Here is a 27,976-nt window from a genome sequence, read left to right as displayed (position 1 = left end):
GAGTTATCATGGGGTGTGATGGTTTTATAAGTGTCTGACGGTTCCTCTTTCATACCCTCTCTTTCTTGCCTGCCACCATGTAAGACCTGTCTTGCTTCCCCTTCAACTTCCACCATGACTGTAAAGTTTCTTCAAGCCATGTAGAACTGTGAGTCAATTAAACCGCTTTCCTTTATTAATTACCCAGTCGCTGGTAGTATCTTTACAGCAGTGTGAAGATGGACTAATACAAAGCTTTATTTAAAAAAAAAAAACACATTGTTTAAAAACTGAAATGATGAGGTCTAGGCTGGAAGAAAATATTTGCAAAAGACATATCTGTATCCAGAGGAAAATACAATGTATATGTGTGTAAACAACTCAATTCTAAAATAGGAAAAATAATTGAATAAAAATTTTACCAAAGAATAGATATGGGCCAGGCACGGTGACTAATGCCTGTAATCCCAGCACTTTGGGAGGCTGAGGTGGGTGGATCACAAGGTCAAGAGTTCGAGACCAGCCGGGTCAATATGGTGAAACCCCCGTCTCTACTGAAAATACAAAAATTAGCCAGGCGTGGTGGCAGGCACGTGTAGTCCCAGCTACTCAGGAGGCTGAGGCAGGAGAATCGCTTGAACCTGGGAGGCAGAGGTTGCAGTGAGCCGAGATGGCACCAGTGCCCTCCAGCCTGGGCCACAGAGAGTCTGTCTCAAAGAAAAAAAAAAAAAAAGAATAAATATGGATGGCAAATAATCAAAAAGGTGCTAAACACCATTAGTCTTTAAGCAAATGTAACTTAAAACTACAATAAGATATCATATGTGCCTGTTAGAATAACCAGAAAATAATATAATGCTAGTATTTGCAGCTAAAACTCTCATACACTGTTGGGGGAATAAAAAATGGTACAACCACTTTGGAAAACGTTTTGGGACTTTCTTTATAAAGTTAAACATACACTTACAGTATGACCCAGCAGTTCCACTAAAACCTGTATATGAATATTTGTAGCATTTTAAATTCATAATTGCCCTGAATTGGAAAATCAAAATATTTTCAACTGTGAGGTGATTAGAAACTGTGGTACATCTGTACAACAGAATACTTGGCAATAAAAAGGAAATATACAATAACATGGATGAATTTCAAAGGAAATTCATTTTTCAATTTTCAAATGAATTGCTAAATGAAAGAAACTAGACTCAGAAGACTACATATAATACCATTTATATGACATACCAGAAAAACTATAGGGACAGAAAGCAGATCAGTGATTTCCAGGGAATGGTGGTGGCAGAAGGAGTTGACTACCAAGGGTCACGTGGAATTCGCAGGGTAATAGAACAGTTATTTAATTTTTATGGCAGTTACACAACTCTGCTTTTGTGAAAATGCATAAAATTGTATATGTGGGGAATTTTACTATGTAAATTATATATCAATAAACATGACTCGTCTAAATAAAAAATTTGTACCAACAAAATAAAGGAGAAAACAATCATCTCAATAGATTCAGAAAAATGCATTTGAAAAACTTGTTAAAAATCATAACAAAAATGAATAAAAATAAAAATAATATCAACACCCATTCATGATAAGGGCTCTTGACAAACTAGGAATGGAAGAGATTTTCCTCAACTTGATAAAGCATATCTATGAAAAATTTACAGATAGTATCATTATTAATGGTGAGATATGCGCTTTTCCTTTAAAATGTTAATAACAAAGCAAGAATGGCCACTTTCTCCAGTTCTATTCAATATTGTTATGGAGGCCCTAGCAAATATAAGAAGACAAGACAAAAAGATAGTAGATTTACAAAGGAAAAAGAACTGTATGCACAGACAAAATGATTATGTATGCAAAAATCCCAAAGGAATTTATAAAAAATGTCTAGAACTAGTAAGTGACTTACGGTATCGGATACGAGGTTGTATTAGGGTTCTCTAGAGGGACAGAACTAATAGGATATATATATATGTATATGTATAAAATGGAGTTTATTAAGCGTTAACTGACACGATCACAAGATCCCACAATAGGCTGTCTGCAAGCTTGAGGAACAAGGAGAGCCAGTCCCAGTCTCAAAACTGTAGAACTGGGAGTCCAATGTTTGAGGGCAGGAAGCATCCCGCACGGGAGAAAGATATAGGCTGGGAAGCTAGGCCAGTCTCAACTTTTTATGTGTTTTTGCCTGCTTTATATTTGCCGGCAGCTGATTAGATGGTGTCCACCCAATTAAGGGTGGGTCTGCCCTTCCCAGCCCACTGACTCAAATGTTAATCTCCTTTGGCAAAACCCTCACAGATACACCCAGGATGAATACTTTGTATCCTTCAATCCAATCAAGTTGACAATAACAACCATCACAAATCCACTCCTTGTCAACTTGAACCCATACACATCTCCTGAGATCATACATAATCTTCAAATAAAGAGTAATAAGGTCATAATTATGCCTAACATGATACAACTATTGTTCGTATAACCAGAAATGCACCAATCCTCAACCCAAATACTATTACATAAAGTTAACAATACTTAAATGCTGATATCAAGTCAATAAATCTTATGAACATGATAAAGGAAATGAAGGTATTTTCTTAGTACAAGTGTAGACATGCACAAACATGTTTTTAACAAAAGAAGGAGGAAATACTCGTGACAATTACAGTCCCCGGTTCTGCAGCTGGTCACGTGGTCATAGCTGGTATTGATGACTACCTTCTCTATTACCCATTCTGTATTCCCTCTGCCTTTAGCCAGCACCTCAGCAGGTCATGGTTTTTTTCCTGGTGGAGTGACCCAAACCTTCATTCCTGAAGGGTCTGGGCCATTGTAGTTTCCCATTGACCTTAATCACAGGGCATGGTAATACTAAGAGACATCCTAATGGATCTCCCGTATTCCATGCATACTATTCCTTACCTCTGTTGTGGAGTTGTGGACTGCTTTCATCTTGATAGTCCAGGTCAATCACCCCAGCCAACACTAACTCCCTTCTTAGCCTGTTGACTTAAAGGTAGGAGGAGCCCAAAGTGTCCAGGTGGCAATCTTAACCTCCAGTTTAATGGGATTGTTGTCATGTCTTCTGGTGGCAATATCCCTCCCTCTGGAACTAAGACCTCTAGGCCAGAAGAACGTAATGTCGCGGGAACAGGAAGCAAAAATTTTGCTAGTGGATCACTAGGGGTGATGATGAGTGGTGCCACTTCCGCTTTCACCCCTTGATTCCTGGACCTGTGAATCCTGGCTATGGGAGAGACAGTACCATATATTGGATGCTGATTCAGAACATATACGGCCTTCTGGAGAACTTTGTCCTGGCCCTGAAAAGTATTGTCACGTAGTTGGCATTGTAATTGTGACTTCAAAAGACTATTCCACTGTTCTATCATTCCAGCTGCTTCAGGATGATGGGGATCATGGTAAGACCAGTGAATTCCATGAGCATGAGCCCACTGCCGCACTTCTTTAGCCGTAAAGTGAGTGCCTTGGTCAGAGACGATGCTGTGTGGAGTACCATGGCGGCGGATAAGGCATTCCATGAGTCCATGGATAGTAGTCTTGGCAGAAGTATTGCATGCAGGGTAGGCAAACCCATATCCAGAATAAGTGTCTATTCCAGTGGGGACAAACCTCTGCCCTTTCCATAATGGATGAGGTCCAATATAATCAACCTGCCACCAGGTAGCTGGCTGTTCACCCTGAGAAGTGCTGCCATATCAAGGGCTCAGTGTTGGTCTCTGCTGCTGGCAAACTGGTCACTCAGCAGTGGCCATAGCCAGGTCAGCCTTAATGAGTGGAAGTTCATGTTGAGCCCATGCTTAACCTCCATCCCTGCCACCATGGCCACTTTGTTCATGGGCCCATTGGGCAATAACAGGGGTGGCTGAGGAAAAGAGGCTGAGTGGTGTCCACAGAACACGTCATCCTATCCACTTGGTTATTAAAATCCTCCTCTGCTGAGGTCACACATACATGGGATACAAATATCTTCAGTTTTTGACCACTCAGAGAGGTCCATCCACATACCTCTTCCCCAAATTTCTTTGTCACCAATTCTCCAATCATGCTTCTTTTAAGTCTCTGACCATCCAGCCAAACCACTGGCTACAGCCCATGAATGAGTATATGATCACACATCTGGCCATTTCTCCTTACATGCGAAATGCACAACCAGGTGCACTGCTCAAAGTTCTGCCCACTGGGAAGATTTCCCTTCACCGCTATCCTTCAGGGATGTCCTAGAAAGGGGCTGTAGTGCTACAGCTGTCCACTTTTGGGTGGTGCCTGCATATCGTGCAGAACCATTGGTGAACCAGGCCCTAGCCTTCTCTTCCTGTCAACTGATCATAGGGAACCCTCCATGAGGCCATCGGTGCAGGCTGAGGGAGAGAAGGCAGGGTGGCAGGAGTGGAGACCGTGTGTATTTGAGCCACTTCCTCATGTAACTTACTTGTGCCTCAGGACCTACTTGAGCCTGATCACGTATATACCACTTCCATTTGATGATGGAATGCTGCTGTGCGCAACCCACTTTATGGCTAGATGAGCCAGAAAGTACCCAGTTCATGATAGGAAGTTCAGGTCGCATGGTGACTTGATGACCCGTAGTCAAACGTTCAGTTTCCACCAAAGCCCAGTAACAGGCCAAGAGTTGTCTCTCAAAAGGAGAGTAGTTATCTGGAGAAGATGGCAGGGCCTTGCTCCAAAATCCTAGAAGTCTCTGCTGTGATTCACCTATGGGGGCCTTCCAAAGGCTCCAAACAGCATCCCTCTCTGCCACTGACGCCTCAAGCACCATTGGATCTGCTGGGTCATATGGCCTAAGTGGCAGAGCAGCTTGCACAACTGCCTGGACCCCACATGGGCCAGAATAACACACCCATATGAGGAATGTGTTGCCTCCAAAATCCAAATAGGTCCATTAGGTGTTGTGCCTTTCTTGATTATAGGATGGACCAAATGCAGCAATTTATCCTTCACCTTAGAAGGAATATCTTGACAGGCTCCACACCACTGGACCCCTAGAAATTTTACTGAGGTAGAAGGTCCCTGAATTTTAGTCAGATTCATATCCCATCCTCTGGCACACAAATGTGTTACCAATAAGTCCAGTGTGTTTGCTACTTCTTGCCCACTGGATCCAATCAGCATAATGTCATCAATGTGATGGACCAGTGTGATATATTCTGGAAGCGAAAAGCGATCAAGGTCTCTCCGAATAAGATTATGGCACAAACCTGGAGAGTTGATATTACCCTTGAGGTAGCACAGTAAAGGTATATTGCTGGCCTTGCCAGCTGAAGGTAAATTGTTTCTGGTGGGCCTTATGGACGAAATGGAGAAAAAGGCATTTGCCTAGTAAACGGCTGCATACCAGGTACCAGGAGATGTGTTAATTTGCTCAAGCAGTGAAACCACATCTGGTACAGCAGCTGCAACTGGAGTCACCACTTGGTTAAGCTTACGATAATCCACTGTCATTCTTCAAGATCCATCTGTCTTCTGCATAGGCCAAATGGGAGAGTTGAATGGGGATGTGTGTCCTGAGAGGTGCGTCCTGAGTACAGTCAACATTATTTTGCCTAGCAACTGCCTCAGGGGAGGCCATCACTGTTGCCTCAGGCAGTGCAGAGTTTTTCTTCTCAGACAAAGGTAGAAAGGCTGATGGCAGCATGGGTCTGGGAGGGGATGTTGCTACTACTGGGGGTGGGGAAGCTGTTCCTTCTGGTAACAAAGGTTCATCAGAGGTTACAAACTCAGTGTCCCCAGCTTCATCAGGGTCCTCCCACATGTCCCCATTCCAAGTTGCAGGGTCCCATTCTTTTCCAGTCAATGCCCTCACTTTAACAGTAGATGGCTGGGTGTGGTGGCTCACGCTTGTAATCCCAACGCTTTAGGGGGCCAAGGTGGGCAGATCATGAGGTCAGGAGTTCAAGAACAGCCTGGCCAACATGGTGAAACCCCGTCTCTACTAAAAATACAAAAATTAGCTGGGCATGGTGGTGCACGTCTGTAATCCCAGCTACTTGGGAGGCTGAGGTAGGAGAATCACTTGAACCCAGGAGGCAGAGATTGCAGTGAGCCAAGATCATGCCACTGAACTCCAGCCTGGGCAACAAAGCAAGACTCTGTCTGAAAACAAAAACAAAAACCAGTAGAAACAGTAGACACCTGGCGAGGCTGTTCATGCACTTTTTATTGCAGGTCAGCCACTAGCATGATAAGAGCTTGTGTCTGTTTTTCCACAATTTCAGCTCTTTCTCTACAGGAGATAAGATTCTCACTCAGGGTAGTCTTAGCAGATTTGAGGCTCAGTATCTGCTTCTGAAGCCAAGAGACAGAATCCCTGAGTTAATCATTTTATTTCATCACTTTGTCCAGTGAACTTAGGAGCAACCAACCAGCTTCATTACGTTCCTTGGTTCTCCACACATGGTCAAAGGTATTATGTATAGAGTCACTAAACTCCTTGCCTCTCATGAGTGGTGACTCAGAAGTGTCAAATGCATTTATTTTGCATAACTTTCTTAAACAGTTTATGCTAAGGACTATCAGTGTTCTCCATACTATTAGAAGTAGAGTCTTTAGTATTTTTGAGTCAAATCATATTAAGCTGCCAACTCCAGAAAACCCCAAAACCAACAAAAGAACTCCATCCTTAATATTTTGTTCCTCTAGAACCACTCCTGGTGTCAAAGTCTATATTAGTCAGGGTTCTCCAGAGGGACAGAACTAATAGGATAGAACTAATAGGATAGCCTTTATATGTGTATAAAGGGGAGTTTATTAAGTATTAACTTACATGATCACAAGATCCTACAACAGCCTGTCTGCAAGCTTGAGGAACAAGGAGAGCCAGTCCCAGTCTCAAAACCGTAGAACTTGGAGTCCAATGTTTGAGGGCAGGAAGCATCCCGCACGGGAGAAAGATATAGGCTGGTGGGCTAGGCCAGTCTCAACTTCTCACATTTTTCCACCTGCTTTATAGTTGCTGGCAGCTGATTAGATGGTGCCACCCAATTAAGGGTGGGTCTGCCTTTCCCAGCCCACTGACTCTAATGTTAATCTCCTTTAGCAAAACCCTTACAGACACACCCAGGATCAATACTTTGTATCTTTCAATCCAATCAAGTTGACACTCATTATTAACCATCACAGAGGTAAATGTTTAAAAATTATTTCTATTTCTATATGCTAGTGACAAAAATTTGGAAAATGAGATTTAAAAGATGCCAGGCCAGATGTAGCTCATGCCTATAATGCCAGCACTTTGGGGGTCTGAGACAGGAGAATTGCTTGAGGCCAGTGGTTTGACACTAGCCTGGGCAACATAGCAAGACCCATCTTTACAAAAAAAAAAAAAAATAGCCAGATGTGGTGGCACTCTTCTGTCGTTCTAGCTACTCAGGAAGCTGAGGCTTGAGGATCACTTGAGCCCAGAAGTTTGAGGTTGCAGTGAGCTATTATTGTGCCAGTGCACTCCAGCCTGGGTGGCAGAGGGAGACCCTGTCTATAAAATAAAAATTAAAATTAAATAATGAATAAATACTAAAAATGTCATTTTTATGCAGCAACTCCTCAGTAGCAGTGAGCACACCTAGTTGCCAGATCTTGGTTTCTAAAGCCATTCTCAAACAAAAGGAACCAAGGCTCCTTGGAGATATGGCTGATTCTAAGACTGGGGCATAACATAGATGAGCCTGGAGCATCTTGTAGTGTCAGAATGTTAGGGAGTGATAAAGAAACAAACAAAAGGAAAAATCACTGATGGAGGTATGTCAGAGGGACACAGAAGCCTACTGAAAGATGTCCTAAAGACCAAAGTTGGGACAATTTGTGCAACAAAATAGTATTAGACTATAACCCAGATTTACAGTAAATATCCAGTGTCCACACTGATATAAACAAATGATATTCAATCATTTGTTTATTTATTCAAAATAAATTCGTGGATGATCAGAGAAAATTCTATGCAGAAAAATTCCAAATAATTTATGTAGATACACTACCCTAAAAGAAATGGAGCATAACTCTCTACCACTTAAGTGTGGCTATGCACAGTGACTTCCTTCCAATGAGTATAGTGTGGACAGGGGAAACAAAGTAACTTTACAGTGGAAAACATGACAAACACTGCCTCAGCCAGATGATCAAGGTCAAAATCAACAGTGATAAGTCATGTTGATAGTATGTCCCTGTCTTAGTCTTTTTAAAATTTTATTTTATTTTTATTTTTTTGAGATGGAGTTTCACTCTTGTTGCCCAGGCTGGAGTGCAATGGCGTGGTCTCAGCTCACTGCAACCTCTGCCTCCTGGGTTCAAGCAATTCTTCTGCCCCAGCCTCCCAAGTAGCTGGGATTACAGGCGCCCACCACCACGCTTGGCTAATTTTTTTGTATTTTTAATAGAGACGGGGTTTCACCATGTTGGCCAGGCTGGCCTTGAACTCCTGACCTCAGGTGATCTGCCCACCTCAGCCTCCCAAATGCTGGGATTACAGATGTGAGCCATGGTTCCCGGCCCCTGTCTTAGTCTTTTTTGTGCTATAACAGAATACCACAGACGGGGTAATTTATAAAGAAAAGAAATTTATTCTTCACAGTGCTGGAGACTGGAAAATCCAAGAGTATGGTGCTAGCATGTGGCAAAAGCCTTGTGCTGCATTATCCCATGATGGAAGAACAAGAGACAGATAGAGGAAACCTGGCCAAACTCATCCTTTTTTTGAGGAACCTACTCCTATGATAATGACATTAATCCATTCATTAGGGCAGAGGTGTTATAACCTAATCACCTCTTAAAGGCGCCACTGCCTGATATCATTACATTGGCAATTAAATTTCAACATGAGTTTTGGAGGTGACATTCAAATCATAGCAGTACCATTGATAAGATATGATGAAAATGGCAGTTTATTTCTGTGGTCTTCCTGCCAAAAACCCATAACCCCACTCTTATCATGAGAAAAACCCACAGTTCCAAATTGAGGGACATTCTACACAATACCTGACCAGTACTCTTACTCCTCTCACCTGCCAATATCATCAGAAACAAGAAAAGTTTGAGAAACTGTCACAGTCAAGAGGAACCTAAGACGACATGATGACTAAAAATAATGTGACATCCTGGATGGGACCCTAGGACAGAGAAAGGACTGTGGGTAAAAACTAAGGAAATCTGAATAAACTCTGGAGTCTGGTGAGTAATAATGTATCAATATTGGTTCATTAATTGTGACAAATGTACCATACATTATAATGTAAGTTGTTGACAATAGAGGAAACTGACTTTGGAGTATGTGGAAACTCTGTTCCTCACAATTTTTCTTTAAAACTATTCTAAAAATAGAGTTTATTTTAAAAATACCACTTACAGAGCATCAAAAAGCATAAAATACTTAGGAAGAAATATAACAAAAGATGTGGAAGGCCTCTATGCTGAAACTATAAAACCCCGCTGGGAGAAGCTCAAGAAGACCTGAATAAACATAGATCTGTGTTCATAGACTGGAAGAGTTGATGTAGTTAAGATATAATATTGTTAAATGAATCCCAGTTTTAATCACATCAGACTTTTTGTAAAAATTGATATGTTAATTCTAAAATTTGTAGGAAATGTCAGAAGGACCTAGAATAAGCAAAACAATCTCAAAGATTGAGGTTGGATGATTTCAGGATATACTATAAAGCTATAATCGTTAAGACAATATGTTATTGTGTATGGATAATTATATAGATCAATGGAATAGAATATCAAATTCAGAAGTAAACTCATACATATTTTGTAACTTGATTTTCAACAAAAACACCAATGCATTTCAGTAGGGGAAAGGAATCTTTTCAGTAAATGGTACTGGAATAACTGAATGTCCTTATGAAACAGAAAAGGACCTTGACCTCTACTTCATAGCATACACAAAAATTAATTTGAGATGGATCACAAATTTAAACATGAAAGGTAAGTCTAAAAGTCTTCTTTTAGAAGAAAACAGGCCAGGCGTGGTGGCTCGCGCCTGTAATCCTAGCACTTTGGGAGGCCAAGGCGGGCCGATCACGAGGTCAGGAGTTCGAGACCAGCCTGGCCAACATAGCAAAACCCTACTAAAAATACAAAAATTAGTCAGGGGTGGTAGCATGTGCCTGTAATCCCAGCTACTTGGGAGCCTGAGGCAGGAGAATCTCTTGAACCTGGGAGGGGGAGGTTGCCGTGAGCGGAGACCACGCCAGTGCACTCCAGCCTGGGTGACAGAGTGAGACTCCATTTCAAAAAAAAAAAAAAAGAAAAAGAAAACATAGGAAAATATCTTTTCAACTTTGGGGTAGGAAAAGATTTCTTAGGCACAAAAATCCCTAATCATAAAAGAAAATGATAAATTTGGCTCCACCAAAATCAAAACTTTCTGCTCAGCAAAAGACAATGTTAAGAAATGAGAACACAAGCCACATTGTTGGGGGAAATGTTCACAACATATAGAGACAGAGATAGAGAGATCTCCTACAAATCAATAATAAAAGAGAAAAAGCAGCATTATGGCTCTTCACAAAGGAAGGCTCTTCACAGAGGAAGGTAGAAAAATGGATAATAAGCATATGAAAAAAGCTATCCACTTCTCTTCCTCCAACACCTTCTTTAGCCACAGGTATCAGATAAGTGTGGGGGGAGGGTGAAGAGGGGGGAAGGATTGAATTACTTAGTGTATTAGTTGGGTTTCTCCAGAAACATGGAACCAATAGGGTGTGTGTGTGTGTGTGTGTGTGTGTGTGTGTGTGTGTAGACAGAGAGAGAGGGAGGGAGAGATTGATTTGTTTTAGAGAATTGGCTCATATCATTGTGGAGGCTAGCAGCTCCAAAATCTGTAGGGTATGGCTGGCAGACTGGAGCTCCAGGGAAGAGTTGATGTTGCAGTTTAAGTCTGAAGGCACCCTGGAAGCAGAATTCCCTCTTCCTTTGGGGACCTCAGTCTTTTTTTTTTGTCTTAAGACCTTCTACTGATTGGATGAGGCCTACCCACATTTTGAAGGGTAATCTGCTTTACTCAAAATCTACTGCCCTATTTAAATATTAATGTTAACCTCATCTAAAAAATATCTTCACTGAAAGATCTAGACTAGTGTATAACCAAATATTGAGGTACCATGGCCCAGCCAAATTGACATGTAAAATTAATCATTCTACTCAGCAAACATAAACTGAAGCTGCCTTCCCTGGGTGTGTCCATTGATGAGAGCAGGGAAGGAGGGAAAGGTTCCTGCTTCTGCTGTGTTACAATCTCGTCAGGTGTAGCAGATTGCACACCAAGGAGTTAGTGATCCTGCCCTGCAAGAAGGCATAAGGAGTGAAGTGAGAGAAGGCTTTCTGGGAGAGGTGACAACTGAACTGAGTCTTGAAGGCTTGTTGATGTATCCTGATCTCCTAGAACAGTGCTTGACACATAGGAGGTGCTCAATAAATATTTGTGAATGAAGTCAGAAGCTATAATAAGAGAGGTAAATTGAGATGGTGGCTGAAAAGTTGGATGCAATGGAAAGAAAGCAACAAATAGATTTTAAATGGAACATGAGATCAGCATTGAGGAGTGGTGCAGGGGCAAGGGGGATAACAAATTGCAGGAGGTTAACCCAGGAGGCTGGAAGAACAGTCCAGAGTCTACTACATTAGACCAGACATGTTCATAAATAGGCAGCTAACTAAGGCATTGGCGAGCCTAAATGGTGAGAGATAGAAAGGAGGGAGATCTAGGAGGTGGGACCGAATGTGGGAGAGGCTCCAGGCATGGATCCAGCACTGGAAGGGCCTTCTTATACCCTTATTTTTACAGATGAGTCTGAGACCCAGAGGAGGAAAGCAACTTGTTCATGGCCACACAGCATGCTGACAGTGTAAACTGAACCAAAAATCCAGGTCCTGTCTCTGGTCACATGTTCTTTTCATGCCATATGGCCTGTGCTCTCTCTTGCTCTCCTAGCCAAGCTTGTCCTCGGAGTTACCAGTGTCATCCCAGTAGGGTCCTGGGGCCTCCTCACACAGCGCCACCTCTGACTACTGTTAAGAGTCTTGAGAGTCAGTAGGACGGTGATGAAGCCTCACCTGAAGCTTCTTCTGGGCTCAGTCCTTGTCCTGGAGCCGCTGCCTGCTATGCATGGCTGTGAGGCTGACCCCAAGTGGTGGTGGTTATTTTAAGTAATTCACGTTGGAGGGAGGAAGTGACTGAGGAAAATGTGAAAATGAGTAGCTATTGCAAGATGTGTGTGATAAATGAAACAGGGAACATAAAGACAGACGAAGAGGCACATCTGTTATTTTTGCTCCTTTTTATAGCAACCTCTAAGTTTGACTTTTCACACTAAGTAGGAACCCTTTAGTTCCTGAGAAATTTCCTGACCCAATCCCTCATTAGCTCAGTGGGAGCAGAGGAGGATGGAGGGGGCCAGGGCCCTGAGAGCCAATGTGAGTCCCTAGAAAAGAGTCCCCCACCCCAGTCCTCCAGGTTCCCCAAGTGTGGCAGGAATCGGAGGCTTTGTGCAGACGAGGTTTGGTGGGCTGAGAATCCCAGCTCTTCTCTGGCTTCTGCTTCTCCTCCCTTTACTGAAGGATGGTGTGGCTGACCTCAGTCAGTCCCTAAACCCAAGACATCCATACCCAGGCTGTTCCTAGCAAAGCAGCCTGGTTGCAAAGGAGATGCTTTCTGTAAGAATATGGACACTTTCTTTTTAACATGGGACAATACTGGCATTCTCTCCTGAGTCATTTTTCCTCTTTTTGGAGGTGGACAGTATGCCCGGTGCCCATGTGCTAGTAGGGCTTGAGCATGGGGACTGGCTGAAGTCACAGAGGAGCAGGGGTGATGGTGTCACATGATTCTGGGCTTTTTTCAGGGGGAACTGTTCTGCATTTGGAGGTCCATCTGCTGCTGTGAAGGTTTGAGGGCTGCTAGGGGCAGGGGACCACTGTCCCTGAAATAACCCCAAGTTAGTCTGCTTGGGCCCTTTGATTCCCCCTGAGGTGCCTCCTTTGGAGTGGAGCACCGAAGGCTCTGGTTAAAACCAGATCATCGTGGGAGAGTGTATAGATTAAGCTGTTTAGTTATTCACACCTCAGCTCTCATCAGTTTGTTTCTGTTGATTGTATGTTCGGCTCTGTGCTAAGTCTCACTGTGTGGTTCAGGGGGAAAAGAAGGCCCACTCTTGCCAGGGAGGAAGTCACCCCCTGGGTGGAGCTGGAGCAGCTTCAGAGGAATGAAAGGGACGTCTGAAGGCTGATGAGAGGGAGGATAGAGGCAAGACTGCCTGCCAAGAGCAAGGGGTGGGAAGAGCGATTCAGGAAAGTGATTGAATACTTGGAATAATTGCCATGTGGCATGCAAAAGAGAGGAAAATGGCTTTTTCTAGGAGTGTGGGGGGCTTGGTTGGGCTGGAAGCCAGGAGTCTGCAGAGCTGCCTGTCAGCTCAATTATGTTATTTTCTCCAGTAGTGGGGACAGCTTGGAAGCAGAAGTGGATGACGAAGTCATCACTGACTGTGGATTGGCCAGGAAGCAGGTACAGCAGTAGAACCAACCTTCCCCTTTTCTCCTTTTATTTGGGACAGCAAGTAAGCAGCAACTAGGTGTGGCTATGGAACTGAGTTCTTGCCAAGGAGATATGAGAGGAAGGCACGGGATGGAAAGGCTCCTGAAAAGAAGGATAGACTGTGGGGGCACTCCATTTTGTTCTTCCTTCTTCTTGCTTCTTCCTCCTGCTGTCTGGAATGTGGACATCATGGCAGGAGCTCAAGCAGCCATCTTGGACTACAAGACAGTGTTCTAAGAATGGGCAAACAGCGAGAGAGGAGGAGCAAGGGTTCCTCAGGCACATAGAGTCTCTATGTTATCTCTGGGCTAACCACCTCTGGATTTCTTTAATTTGAGAGAGAAATAAACACTCATGATTTTAAGAACTGTTATTTTGGGTTTTCTGTCATATGTCATGAACCTAATCCTTTTTTTTTTTTTTTTTTTTTTTTGAGACGGAGTCTGGCTCTGTCGCCCAAGCTGGAGTGCAGTGGCATGATGTCGCCTCACTGCAAGCTCCGCCTCCCGGGTTCACGCCATTTTCCTGCCTCAGCCTCCCGAATAGCTGGGACTACAGGCACCTGCCACCGCGCCCAGCTAATTTTTTTTGTATTTTTAGTAGAGACAGGGTTTCACTGTGTTGGCCAGGATGGTCTTGATATCCTGACCTCGTGATCCGCCCGCCTTGGCCTCCCAAAGTGCTGGGATTACAGGCGTGAGCCACCGCACCCGGCTGAACCTAATCCTAATAGAAACAGACCACATGTGAGGGAACCATGGGTATTATAAGAAAGTAAGTTAAGTGATTGACCGTGGGGTCTTAGCAAAGGAGAAAGGATGAGAAACCAGGAGATGGCAAGAATACTGGAGAATGGGGACCCAGCCCTTGGGCTACTAATACAGCAGAGTAGCTAGTGGGGGTAGAAGGTCTTGAAAAGTGGAGAACAGGAAGTTGTGGTTAGAAAGTGGAATATCTGATTTTATGATTTCAGACTTGTTTGACTAGATGGGGTCGTAGTAAGTGCTAATATTTCCCAAATACTTCCTATGCAGCCAGCTCCCTTTGAAGTAATTGGCAGGCCTAATCTCACTCCTGGTATAACTCTGAAGGTAGTTGTTTCTTTTTTATTGGCCTATCTCATAAATAGGGAAACTGAGGCTCACAGAGGTCAAGAAACCTATCTGAGGGGACAAAACTGGCAATGGTCTGGGTTGGCATTGGAACCCCAGCAGTGTGATTCCAGAGCCCGAGCTCTTAACACACCCGCTCCTCTGCCCTGTACCTCCCTGGGGACTGCCCAGTGGACGGGAAAGCGGGCAGCAAGCAAGGTCAGAGGAGGTGGAGGCCTGCGAGGCTGGCTGCTGGCCACAGCTCTGGATAGATGTCCAAATCCCTACAATGGGGGCAGGAGGTGAGGTGGAGGGAAAGACGGGCAAGTTGTACCAGACATTGAGGATACAGGCCAGGGCAAGGAATGGCATGGTGCAGCTGGGCGACCAGAGCCTTGACAGGGCGTGAAAGAGCAGAGATCTGGTCCCAAGGAGTGCACCGACCCTGCCTCTGGCCCTGGGGTTCTGAGGGCTTGGAAGAGTCGGCAGGAGTCTAGGGAACCAGCACCCTGCACTGATGATTTTGATGGAAGCAAAAGAAGGCTGGGCTCTGGGAGCAGACAGCCTGGGTTTGGGTCCCATTTCCACATCCTCCTGGCTGTGTCACCTTGGACAGTTACTTAACCTTTTGTGCCTCAGTTTCCTCATGTGTATGGGCATCATAATAGTTCCTACCTCATAAGATCATGAAGTCCAAATGCACTAACACCAGGGAAGCACTTACAACAGTGCCTAGCACCCAACAAGAACCCAGTGATGCTGTTGTTGTAGCTGTTGTTGCTGTTCAGAGCTTTGGAGAACCTGAGGAGCAGGGACAGGGTGGAACATGGTGAGGACAGACAATGAGGGGAGGCTCAGAGTGGACCAGGAGAGACCACAGGCTGTGCCTCTCTTCCCGTAGCCAAAGTCCCTGTCAAGGAAGGCTCTGACTTCTGTACGTCACTCTGGACAGGCCCTTGGCCTCCTCTCCTAGGATTATTTGCATGGTAGTCTTATGTTTCCAATGTAAGGAAAGGCTCGGTCCCTTCTAAATAAATGTCTGAACATCTTGGGAAAGGTGAGGAGTTTTCCTCTGAACCTCCAAACTCCACATGCCCACATATTACCCAGCACCTGCACTAGGGTCACTGTCCTGTAGTACTTGTTGGTTGATGGCATGGACTGCCTCAGCTTTGCCTATGTGGCCAGGATGGGGCCTGCTCTCCTTGTCCTGCCAGGTGTCCCATCACTGGCCCCAGGCCCTGGGTGCAGACGCTGCCTTTGGCACTAACTGCTACACATTCTATCTGGCCCTGGAGGGTCCCACACACTTTGTGTGGCCAGCTATTTACTCATTCATGCCTGTAGCTATTATTAGGCACCACGGGAACCCAGTCCTACTGAGGGGGTTTATTTTTATTAGCAAGTGTCATAAAGTTGGCATTCGTGTGTCTGTTTAGGAAACATTCTGGGAAGGCTGAAATAAATATTGGTGAGGGCAACAGTGAATCTTTTAGAGAGCCAGGCACCCCTGGGCCAAACAGTAGTCTAAACAGCCACAGGACCATGGCAGGTCTGGGGCCGGAGGGCACAGCTCCGGGTCCTGTGCTGCTGTGGCCTCAGAGCCTAGGGTCCAGGCTTCACTCTGCCCTTGCCCCACTGTGTGATGCTGGGCAAGTCATTTCACCTCTGCAGGCATCATTGTGGCAATCTGTGAAATGGAAACAATGAACATCCCTTGGGAGCTTTCAGAGACCCAAGCAAAAGCATAGAAATGAAAATGCAGTGGGTGTATTTGAGCCCCATGCTGAGCAGCAGGCACTCCGTAGGCACTCTGGGAAGTACCCAGTCAGCACCTGTGACCCCAGGACAGTGCCTGGGGAGCTGAGAGGGATTAGGTCTCTTGCTTGGATTCACAAAGCTAGTGAGTAGGTGGGCTGAGATCTAGATCTTGGAGAGCTGGCTCCAGAGCACATGCTATTTCCACTGTGCCAAAAGGCAAACCAGCCTCAAAAAAGCCCGCCACTGCCCGGGGTATCGGGGAGGCCTGGGAAGTGAGATGGGCAGAAGAGAAGAGGGGGCTAAGACAGACTTGAGGAGAAAAGCAGAGAAAAGGAAAACATTCCGGATGGGCACATGAGGCTGGGAGGAGCACAGGGTGGGTTCTGGGGTGTGATGGTTTCTCTCTTTTTTTCTTAGTGGTAATGACATGGGTGTCTTCACTCTGTGATAATTTATGGAGAGCTGTATGTTATGATTTGAGCACTTTTCTGTACATATGTTACACCTTTTTGAAAAGGTTAAAAAGATGGTGATTTTGTAGCATGCAGTTTTGAATCCTAATGTATTTTTAAAGTTCATACTCAATTACTTATACAGCTCTCCTCTGCATCCATTCAAATGACATTAAAAATTATGTTTAAGAATCTGAAAATATCCAGGTAAAATTCCCAAGAGTCTGGGTCAAGATACAGATTTCAGAACTGAAATTCTGGGAATTTCTGACCTTTCCTTGTGGCTGGCAAGCCCCTGACATGGAACCCACCACTGTTCATAGGTCCTCCTTCCTTTCCTTCTGCCCAGCAAGATGACTGTCTTCTTCAGCCTCCCTGCATCCAGGTTCACCATGTGATTCATGTTAGCCAATGAGATGTGAGCAGAAGAGTTCTGTGAGACTTTGGGGAATGTCCTTCTTTATCTCTTCCTCCATCTTGTTAACTAGACTGAAACAGGCATTAAAAGAAATTTTAAAATGTGTAAGCAAAAACTCAGTTGTATGTAAAAAACCTCATTCCCCCTGAGGAAGAGAAAGAGGTGGAGTCCTTTAAAAATTAACTGCCTGTTTTTCTGTTTATGGCTAGTGAGCCTTATCTCTCCCTTTCTAGGCATTGTGAAGACCCTGTTTCTCTAGCTGTGCAGCTGCAAGGTCACTAGGCAGATAAACTCAAGTCATACATGTTTTTCCTTGAAAAGTAAGAAATAATATAATGCATGTCTCAATTGAATAACTGTCTTTATTTCTCACTTCTGTAACATACTTCCCCCTGCACAGATCTCCCCCAACCCCAAGAAATGCTTAAAAGGTAACCTGACTCTTTGTTCCGGGCTCAGTCCTTTAGAAGTTAATCTGACTGGGCCGGTGCACCTAAATAATAAATAATAAGTATACTCCTCAACCCCTCAGTCTCTCTGATTCCTAAATTATCCCACTGAAGGACCTTGGATGTGATGGCTAGAGCTTTAGTGTCCACCCTGGAACATGAGCACAGGGATACATCTTTGGGATATTAGAGTAGTGAGTTAAAAAGGCCTGGATTGTCAAAGACTTTTTAAATGGAGCCTCTCTCCCAGCCTTGGATTGCTTACCCCTGAACATCTGTCACATGGTAAAGAAAAAACAACAACACATATATATCTTTATATTAACTCTTGTCATTTTGGAGATTTCTGTCCTTCAAAGCTGAACCTGATTCTAGCTCATGCACGCCCCATGAAAGACATAAAAGCCTTTCCTTGACCTCCTTGGGCCACATGGTCAACCAAGGATCTGATAGGGACCTACTCATTGATGTGCCCAGTATTGGGAAACCAGGAGGTCATTCACCATCCTGAAAATGCCATTCACCACCTCAAGCAATTAAGCCCTATATGATCAGTGGATAACCCAAGTGGTATGATTTTAGGAAACCCAGGGAGTCTCCCAACTACCTCTTTGACATACATGGTACCCGAAATTCCATCTTTATATATTAACTAATAAGATTATACAGCTATGAGGATTCCTACTCAAATACAAGTGATTCTAGGTAGAGGTACTATATCATCACCTCTCACATTAGCATGAAGCCATTTCTCTTAGAATGAGAGACTAAGTTAGAACATTTTCAAGATGAATGAGAACTTGGGGGACCATTTGGCCCAGTTGTTTTCAAACTTTGCTGCAGCAAGCCCTTGCATTCTGTGACGGTACCCTCAGGGCTACCATTTATGAGAAGGGGAATGAGGGCAAGAGGAAGGTCACAGAGTCAGGGTTTGAGGCCAGCATTTTAGTGTTAGAAAGTTTTAGAAACTGTAGCTCTTTTTTATTTTATAGGCTGAAAATCCAAGGTTGCCGATAGGTTAATGAAGCCTGAATTCAGACAGCCAGTTAGTGGCAGAGCCAGACCTAGGATTCAGGTTTCTGACTCTTGGGCTTGTGCTCTTTCCACAATCCCAGGCTTCCTTAGTATTAGTTTCAGACCTGTATTAAGGAGATGAGATAGTGAGACTCCAAACAGGTGAGTCTTGGTGAGCAGAGAGTGTAGGGGGCAGATCCTGGTCTGGGCTTCAGTGGGGACAGTCATGGTCAGCAGACAGTCCTGGGTACTTGGACTAGTCAAGTGTTGAGGTGAGGAAAAGGAGACCACCGAAGATACCTGACCAAATTCACAAATTTGTTGAGACTCAGCATTTGTGAAATTTCCTCCCCTATCTAATGTCATAGTAAATAATGCTGTTTACCTTAGGATTGTATAGCTTCACTGTTTTCAAAATGCCCCTACATTTTTACTTTGACCCTCACAAACTCCTACTTTGAGGGATAGGTATTATTTTTCCAGTTTACAGGTGAGAAGACCAGTGCATTAGGGATGTTAAGTGCCTTTCCTGAGCTCACAGAGTTGTGACATAAAGCATGTCTCCTCCTGACACCCCATTCTGAGCTCTTTCTCCCATCCTACAGCACTTCTCACATTCTAGGACATTGCCAGCCACTTTCTTCAGCCTTCTCACCTCCTTGCAGGTGAACACCAAGGTATTTAGGCAACAAACATAATCTGTTTTCACACTTGTAAGTTGGCTGACCTGTTGCTTGGCTTCTTGCTTTTCCTATGGGCTTCACGATTGTAGTCATAGGTGCTAGCACCAGTAAAGAGAGAGAGAGAGAGAGAGAAGAGAGAGAGTTGGGGGGATGGGCAGGAGACTGCCACAATTCTACATATGGTTCTGAAACAACATTTCTGGGAAGTTGGAGGAGGACATCTCACCATCCTCTTGTTTTTCTGCCATCAACACTACTCTTAATCACAGCAACCGTGTTCCATTGAAAGGAGGAAAGGGGAAAATAAGTAGAAGAAAGTGCTGCTCTGGATCATAGAGGACATGCGGGTTGACTCCAACATCCATTGCCTCTCATCCAGGTAGCAGCAATGTGGTTCTGGACTTGATCCCAGCTCCTGGGGATGGCTCTTAGCCAACTAAGCCAACTATGAGCTATCATACCCTTGTCAGTGATTGGTTCAGGAACCCAGGCATAAGCCAATCACTACATGGATCCCTCTGGTGATTATTATTGGTCTCAGGCTGGAGGAGAATCTTCCCTCCCCTCCCCTCCCCTCTCCTCTCCTCTCTCCGCTCTCCTGCTATTGTCCCAGTTACAGCTGGCCTCTATCCCTGACCATGAGGACAGCTCCTCTTAGGCAGAAGCCTATATTGTAGATGGTAGAGCAAAGGATGGAAAGAAGCTGGAGTCATAGGACACTGATCAGCCAATTGTGGAGCCCACCCCTCCTCTAGATTTCCTGATATGTGAGATAATGAATTTCTCTATGGTTCCTGTTACTTTCGTGAAAAGACCTTAACTGACACACTGACTTTTAGGACACAAGAATTTATTGTCTTCATAAGTGGAGGTGAAATCTCACCAAGCAACCCATATATTTGTTTAGTTGTCCATGGTGACCTGGGACGTGTATTTATGAGACAGCTGGTCAAAGTTAGAGGAGAGTGTATGCATAGAAAGGTCATCCTGTGATCTCCAGGTTCACTTCAAGGATAAATAAAACTGTGCTAACATGTTGATGGTGGATAATAGATTAACATGTTATTATTTATTAGGCCTTTGTAAATATGATGTCTAAACATGGAATGCCTTTTATGGTGACTCTTCAGGGAAATGAGGTGGGACTTCTTGCATGGGCTCTGCATATCACAAAGTGTGGAGCAGGAGTTAGCAATCCTGTGGAGCAACTCTGGCCATTCACATTCGTTCTCCATTGTCTATGTTTTCACACTACAGTGGCAGAGTTGGGAGTTGCAACAGAACCTGTCTGGGCCACAAAGTTTATGATATTTATCATGTGGCTCTTTCAGAAAAAGTTGGCTAGTATCTGGCATTCACCACAGTCTACTTGGCCTATAAGTAATGGCAATCCAGGCAAACTCATAGCACAGCAAGACTAGGCTGTTATATTGGTAACTACACTTGGGGACAATGATCTATTTTCAGGGCATTCAGGCAGTATACATCAATCTTGTTGTAGCTGTTCTTATTGTAGTTCATATATAAATATTGAGATATTAATAGAGGGCAAGACATTTTCTATAAAACAAACCATATTTCCATTTATTTCTGTTATAAAATCAGATATGTATTCTTTCAGAAAATCATTCTCTGCTAGATTGCATTGAAAATGTTTGAGGATGTGGTTAAGGTGATGGCTACTTATATAATTCTTTACAGTGCTCTGAGTGCAGTTCTAACAGGACATCACCTTTATTGCAGTCAGAGAGGATGCTTCAGGTTAAATTTCTCCCATCAGGAACACTAGTATTTAAGAGAAAGCTATCAAAGCCTTTCCCAAGAGCAGAGGTTCCAAAAGGGAGGGGAAGAGAGTGTTATTATACCAGGAACCTATAGAGCAGAGGGGGCTGCAGAGTAACAAAAGGGTATATGTACCAAAAACAAACTCTGCTAACTGCACAGTTTTGCAGTGGACCAGCCTCAATCAAGCTTAACCTATTTCCATGCATCTCAGGTGAATTGAATGATGAAGCACTTAGTATGGTGACAGCTTCTATAAAGCAGTAATCATGTTTCTCTACTCCTGCTACCCTGGAAGGAGGCAGATAATTAATTCTCAAATTGGTACAATAATATGAGCTCAATAGTAGGGCTGCCTGCCAATGAGGTATGTGGTGGGAAGGGGAGGCCAAGGGAAGGGGTCTGGTCTGATCAGGGAAAAGAAAGACAAGCCGGCATCTCTGTGCCTTTTCAGTCTTTGAACCCTCAAACTGTGCTCCACTAGCCTGCAGCTTGATTATCTAAAATGCAAATCTGATCATATCATTCCCCTACTTAAAATCTTGCAATGGTTTCATGGATAAAATCCCAATTCTCTGTGCTCTGTCTCCCACTCACCCACCCAGCCTAATCTCTTCAGCGGTGTTGAGCCAACTGTACCCCATCACCCACTGCCAGCCTCCACCTACAGTACCTTGTCCCACCTTCTTTACCTGGCTGAACGTCCTCACCCATCACAATTCAGGTCAAGCACTACTTCCTCTGGAAATCTTCCTTGCCATTCTGCCCCCTGCCCACTGCCCTCTCTGTCACTCCCAATTTGGGTTAGACAGATCTTAATCCTACTATAGGGCACTGTCTGTCTTCCTCATGGGAATTTAAACTCCTTTCTAGGCACAGACTGTGAATGACTGATTCTCGTTTCCCTAGCATGTCATACAATGTCTAGCACATAGTGTCCGTTCTAGCCATGTCTACCCAATGCATGGAGCTTTTAGAATTTAGGATGGTGGTTAAATGACACATGCTTTACTGTGGCCATGGTGTTAGGATTTGAAACATCCCTTGGTGCTTCAGAAGTAGATGATCACAGTGGAACACTCATCCCTTTTCTCTTCTCAGGTACCCAAGGAATATTAAACATTTTTAAGCAGCTGTATTTATAGGGCATTCCTCTGAAAGTCTCAGCATTATACAGACCACCAACAAAACGCGTCTAGGGGCTTGCACTGGCTTGGAAATTAAAAAATACATTCTCTTAGCTGAATTCATCAAAGGGCAGAACCTGATCCAAGTGTTTCTACCCTACAGCCCAGCCTTTAAGGTAAGAAAAGGAGATTCTAGGTCCATTGTGTCCAGCATGTCATCTGAATGTGATCTGAGTGACCTTATTCCAGTGATGCTGTTTCTGGCAAGTACAGGAACATACTGTGGGAGTGTGACATGCCTGAGGTGCAAGAGAATCTTTCTGTACTATGATGCATCAGGTGGTTTATGGATTACTACTAATAATATCTCTACCCTTTGAAACAAACTGGATAAATTGGAACAAATGCAGGAGAAGAATATCTGGGAGTGATGCTGAGACAGCAGGAGGATGCTTCTCAGCTTGGAGATATGAAAGCTGAAAGGTGGCTTCATCTCCAGGTTCAAGATTATAAATGATTTTTCATAAATTATATTGGATACAATTTGTACTTCATAAGGGGACTGAACAAGGGGTTTAAATCATTTTTCTGTTATATAATTTATTAAAAACAAGACTGATGAAGTAGAGTCTTGTGTCTGCAGTTGACCATGTAATGGCAAAACCCTGGCTCTCTGATTACAAGGTTATAACTGGGGCATTTCTGCTCACCTGACAGCAAGATACCCTCATCACAGACAAAGTGTCCCAGAGCCAGGAATCAGCCTCTTGAAGGCCTGGCTTGTTAACATAAATGTAAAGAGGCACAAAAACAGCATGTACTTATCACATACTCCTCGAACACATGGGTGAAATGTCACTTACATAATCTGACAGGTTGCAGTTGTGCTGTATGATATAAAAACTGGCTTTTTAAAACTGGTAGAAACCTCTAAGTTTTTGAAAAAGTCTTTCCATTTTATATTGGAGACAATGCTCACAGCATGAGTAATGCTCATCAGTTATCAGTAATTTAGCAGATGGTGCCAGTGTTGACATTTGTTCTGGCTTAATTGTGCATGAGTGTGTGTTTTAAACAATGATGCAGCTGTCCCCATTTCTGGCAATTAGAATATAAAAATGGTGTTCACTGAATCTGGCATAGTGATCATTTATCCATGTGTTTACTCTTTTGTTTGCAAGGCCTTCTGAGTGTTTGCTGCAATTCTACAATCAGAATATAAATTTGGCTTAAAATGGAATCTAACTCCCTACTGATAGGAACAAAAGGGGCTTCAGACCTCCATGTTTTGAGATCTTAGGTCTCCAACTTCACTAGAGATGCCTGTGAGGTGTTTGTGTGTGTGTTAAAGATACCTCTGATATGAAGATAGTCAGAATTAAAATGCCAGTAGGATTAGAAGAGCAGTGTCAGCAGAGACCACTGGACTATTGCTGATCATGTGCAGAGGATCAAGTGACCAAAATCTATTCTACATAGAGTCTTGCTGCAAAGTTCTAGCTATTCCTAATGCCAGCATCAATCTCATTCACTGCCAATTCATGCAGGAGACCTAATTGTTGAGTACCTCCTCAAGGGAGAGTGGGTGCCTTTGGAGCTGTTGTTGTCCCTCAACTATCTTGGCTCTTGGTTGGGTGGGCTTTTTGCTATTAGGTTAGCCAGTTAGTTTTAGTGTGGGGACGAATTCCTTATTAGGTCATGGCAAATCTCAATAAAATACCTATTAAAAAATAATTTTCCCTTTGGAAAAACTTTGGCAGTAATTGCTAAAGCTGAACATATGTATACTCTCTGACCTAGCAATTTTACTTCTAGAAATAGATACCCAGCAGATATGCATGCATGTTTTCACCCAAAAAACCATGCACTGGAAGGCTGATGGCAGCAACTACCCAGATGTCCATCAGCTGTAGAATGGATAAGTTGTGCCACAGTCGTTTGATGGCATACTATATAGCAATAAGATTGAACAAACTATAACTGCACACAGAAGTATTAGTTTCATATTGCAGTGAAACATATTACCACAAACTTAGTGGCTTAAAGCAACACACACTTACAAGCTCACAGATGTGTAGGTCTTACATCTGGGCACGGCATAGCTGGGTTCTCGGCTGAGGGTCCCAACAGCTGAAATCAATGTGTAGGCGGCTGGAGCTCAGAATCCTCTTTGAAGTGTATTCAGGTTGTTAGCAGAAGTCGGTGTCTGCTTCATGATTGGAGGACTGAGGTCCTCATTTCCTTGCTGGCTGTCAGCCAGGAGCCAGTCTCAGCTCCTACAGGCTGTCTGCATCCTTTGCCTTGTGGACCTCTTCTGTCTTCGAAGGCAACAGCAAAGAATTTCCCTCATATCAGCCACTCTCGTGATTCAAATATTTTTCACCAGGAAGAGCCCAGTCCCTTGTAAGGGCTCCATATGGCCATGCCCACTGAGGACAATTTCCTGATATTAAAGCCAACTGATTTAGGCCAATTACATCTGCAAATTCCCTTCACAGCAGCGCCTAGATCAATACCTATGGGAATGTGCATACAAGAAGGGGTGAGGAATCTTGGGGGTCTTCTTGTAATTCTGCCCACCACATGCAACAGCATGGATAAATCTCATAGCAACGTTAAGCAAAAGAAGGCAGACACAAAATAATATATAATGTATAATTGCATTTATATAAAACACAAAACAGGAAGCACTGATCTTTGGGGTTAGGATTCAGAACAGTGGTTACTCTTGAGTACATAGTAACCAGAAAGGAACATGAGGGGACTCCTGGGGGCCGATAATTGATCTGTGTACTGGTTACATGGGTGTGTTCAGCTTGTGAAAACACAGCGACCTGAACATTTATGATTTGTGTACTTTTCTGTAAATGCATTATATTGCAATTAAAAAGTTCTTAGGATAATTTGGATTCATTTCTTGAAAATAGATTTGTTTTGTTTTTCCAAGAAAACAGCACTCAAAGACAGGTATCAGAGTGAGCACCTGATGGGGTGGAGAATAAGCAGGAATACAAAAGAAACAACAGTGCCTTGCCTGGAGTGAAGATAATAGTACCCCTCAAACTCTACACTTGAGCACCAAGTAGAGAAAAATTAGTGAAAAATTAGTACTGTCAACTTGGAGCCTGTGTGTAGGACCTACCTCATAATTTGGCCCAGTGCAAAGAGAAATGCAAACCCCCTTGTTCAAAAGTTTGAAGACAGCAAGAGTGGAGCAATCAGTCAAAATCAATGGTGGTGATGGGGACAAATGAACAAGTCCCACTCCCAAGAAGCCAGCCTGCCTGTGTGTGTGGGAGAAAGAATCTCATCTCAGAATCCCAAGACTTGTTGCTAGGTGAGTTACTTTGGGCATCTGTTGCTTTAGTCCTTTCAGCTGTAAAATGGGTTAGCCAGGGGCTAGGAGGTGAAAATTCATTAATATATGCAAGTGAAGCACGTTTTTATGTGCCAGACAGCAAACAAATACAGGAATTATTATAATAATGGGCCCTCTAAATGTTGGAGATTTTCTTTAATTGGTTAAAAAGCCTACCTGTGACCTTGCAGAGAAATACAGAAACTCTTCATGGATAGCACAGGGGCCACTTCTGCCTTATGAATTAACACAAATCCCGAATTCTTGGTGGAACCCTTATCATGAGATTTTACTGTGCATTATTTGATCTTTCCAGTTCAAAGAAGAAACTACTAAATGCCAAGGTCGAGGGTATTGGAGTCTGGGCACTTCCCCCATCAAAGTTCTTGTGCTGAGGTTTGAGTTTCGGTCAGGTTCGCGGTTGAATCCCTGGCCTGACTCTAGAACCTCCCGGAGTGCCTGCTGGAACCTGGGAAGGGGCACCCTAGAATCTTCCAACCGGCCTCAGTGGCGAGCGCCGCGGGCACGCGACTCCCAGCGCTTGGAGCCTCTGCGGTGTCAGGATGACAGGACTGTCGCCTGGCCGGGTTGGGGGGTGGGGACGGTATTTCAGACTAAGAATTTCTGAGAGGCACGACATTCGCATTGCGTTTCTGTGATTATTCTCCCTGGCTTGCGTTCTGAAGCACGAATCTTTCCGGATGTAGTAACTGGCTTCCTAAAGCTTTGGGGGGACTGTGGTCCCCGAAGGCTGCCGGCTGCCTGACCTAAGATTTACGAGTGGTTCCAAGGATGAGACAAGGTCCCAGTGTCTCGGTGACAACAGGGTCTTTGACGAACGGCTGCCGAGTTGCAGCTGGGGAGGGGGAAGAGGCCTGTGGCGGGGGCGGGCAGCCCCTGAATTTCTTCCTTGCAGGAGTTGGGCGCCGGGGCGCGGGCAGGCAGCCCCGCAGGCCATCAGCATGCAGGAGCGGCGCGCGCCGTCCTTGAAGGGCTGCCCGGCTGACCTTGCTCCGCTTTCTCCGGAGAAATCGCTAGGAGAGCGCGAGGACGCGGCCACGATGGTGACTCAGTGCCCTGCGCGCCGCACGCAAATGCTCCCTTCCATCAAGTCCAGCTCCGCAGCTGCTGTTTCCTCTTCCTGACCCTCTCTTTTTTTTTTTTTTTTTTCTTTTTGAGACGGAGTCTCGCTCTGTCGCCCAGGCTGGAGTGCAGTGGCGCGATCCCGGCTCACTGCAACCTCCGCCTCCCAGGTTCAAGCGATTCTTTTGCCTCAGTCTCCCGAGTAGCTGGGACTACAGGCGCGTGCCACCACGCCTTGCTAATTTTGTTTTTTGTATTTTTAGTAGATACGGGTTTTCGCCATATTGGCCAGGCTGGTCTTGAACTCCTGACCTTGTGATCCGCCCGCCTCGGCCTCCCAAAGTGCTGGGATTACAGGAGTGAGCCACCGCGCCCAGCGCCTGCCCTCTTTTTAATTCCAAGATTCAAACCCGGCGTTTTGCGCTCCGCCCCTCCCCCTCCCCACGGCCCGCCTATCATTAGCCAGACTGCACGGGTGTTTTGTACGCCCCCTCCCCTCGTCCCTATCGGCAGAACCGGAAGCCAACCTTCGCGATCCCTTGCTGCGGGCCCGGAGATCAAACGTGGCCCGCCCCCGGCAGGGCACAGCGCGCTGGGCAACCGCGATCCGGCGCGGGACTGGAGGGGGCGGTGCGCGGCGCGCTGGGGCGCACAGGGGACGGAGCCCGGGTCTCGCTCCCCATTGGCCGCCACCTCGGCGGGAGGGGCCGCCTCCGGCTCGTGGCACCTGGCGTCGCCCCTCCGCGGGGAAATCGGCGGCCACCCGGCACGGGCGCCTGGAGGTAAAGGTACCCGGGGGTGGGGAAGGCCCCTGGCCGCGGCCGAGCTCCCTGCCACCGGCCCTGTCCTGCTTGCCGCCCCAGCGCCTGCGACGCTTGGATGCCCCCAGCTCCGGCCGCGCCAACCAGAAACTTTGCCTCTCGAAGTCCCCCGCCTGCCTGACCGCACCGTGAGGCGCCAAGTCGGCCGCGCGCCCCCCGGGGCCCCGGAACCCCGCGAGTCATTGCCTGGCCGCCCCGTACCCCGCGCCCGCGGCGCCCGGTAGCCAGGATGCGCTACGCGGACCCCTCGGCCAACCGGGATTTGTTGGGGAACCGAACTTTGCTCTTCATCTTCATTTGCGCCTTTGCCTTGGTGACCTTGCTGCAACAGATTCTGTATGGCAGGAACTACATTAAGAGGTAAGAAAGTCCATGAGAG

General features: G+C 45.0%; 1 protein-coding gene and 1 long non-coding RNA gene across 4 annotated transcripts in view; one reads left to right on the top strand and one right to left on the bottom strand.

The window, feature by feature from the left end:
- Positions 1 to 143: 143 nt before the first annotated feature.
- On the bottom strand, positions 144 to 24,520 carry LOC129394576 (uncharacterized). Its single transcript, XR_008621860.2, has 2 exons — positions 24,396 to 24,520; positions 144 to 17,351 (listed from the first exon to the last, which is right to left on the bottom strand). It is a non-coding gene; the product is annotated as an uncharacterized LOC129394576 (long non-coding RNA).
- ST8SIA5 (ST8 alpha-N-acetyl-neuraminide alpha-2,8-sialyltransferase 5) overlaps positions 20,255 to 27,976 on the top strand; it is a 104,445-nt gene continuing 96,723 nt past the window's right edge. For 2 of the 3 annotated variants that reach the window (XM_003830189.6, XM_003830187.5), the window contains exon 1: positions 20,256 to 27,957. In XM_003830189.6, the coding sequence (XP_003830237.1) occupies positions 27,827 to 27,957 (131 nt within the window). In that variant the 5' untranslated portion in view covers positions 20,256 to 27,826. Of the gene's footprint in view, positions 27,958 to 27,976 lie in introns of all 3 variants that reach the window. The other variant, XM_003830188.6, reaches the window with a different exon arrangement.

Source organism: Pan paniscus, chromosome 17 (genome assembly GCF_029289425.2).
Source record: "Pan paniscus chromosome 17, NHGRI_mPanPan1-v2.0_pri, whole genome shotgun sequence".
NCBI classification, from domain to species: domain Eukaryota; kingdom Metazoa; phylum Chordata; class Mammalia; order Primates; family Hominidae; genus Pan; species Pan paniscus.
The sequence above is the reverse complement of the archived record's forward strand: the minus strand, read 5'-3'. Positions and strand labels throughout refer to the sequence as shown.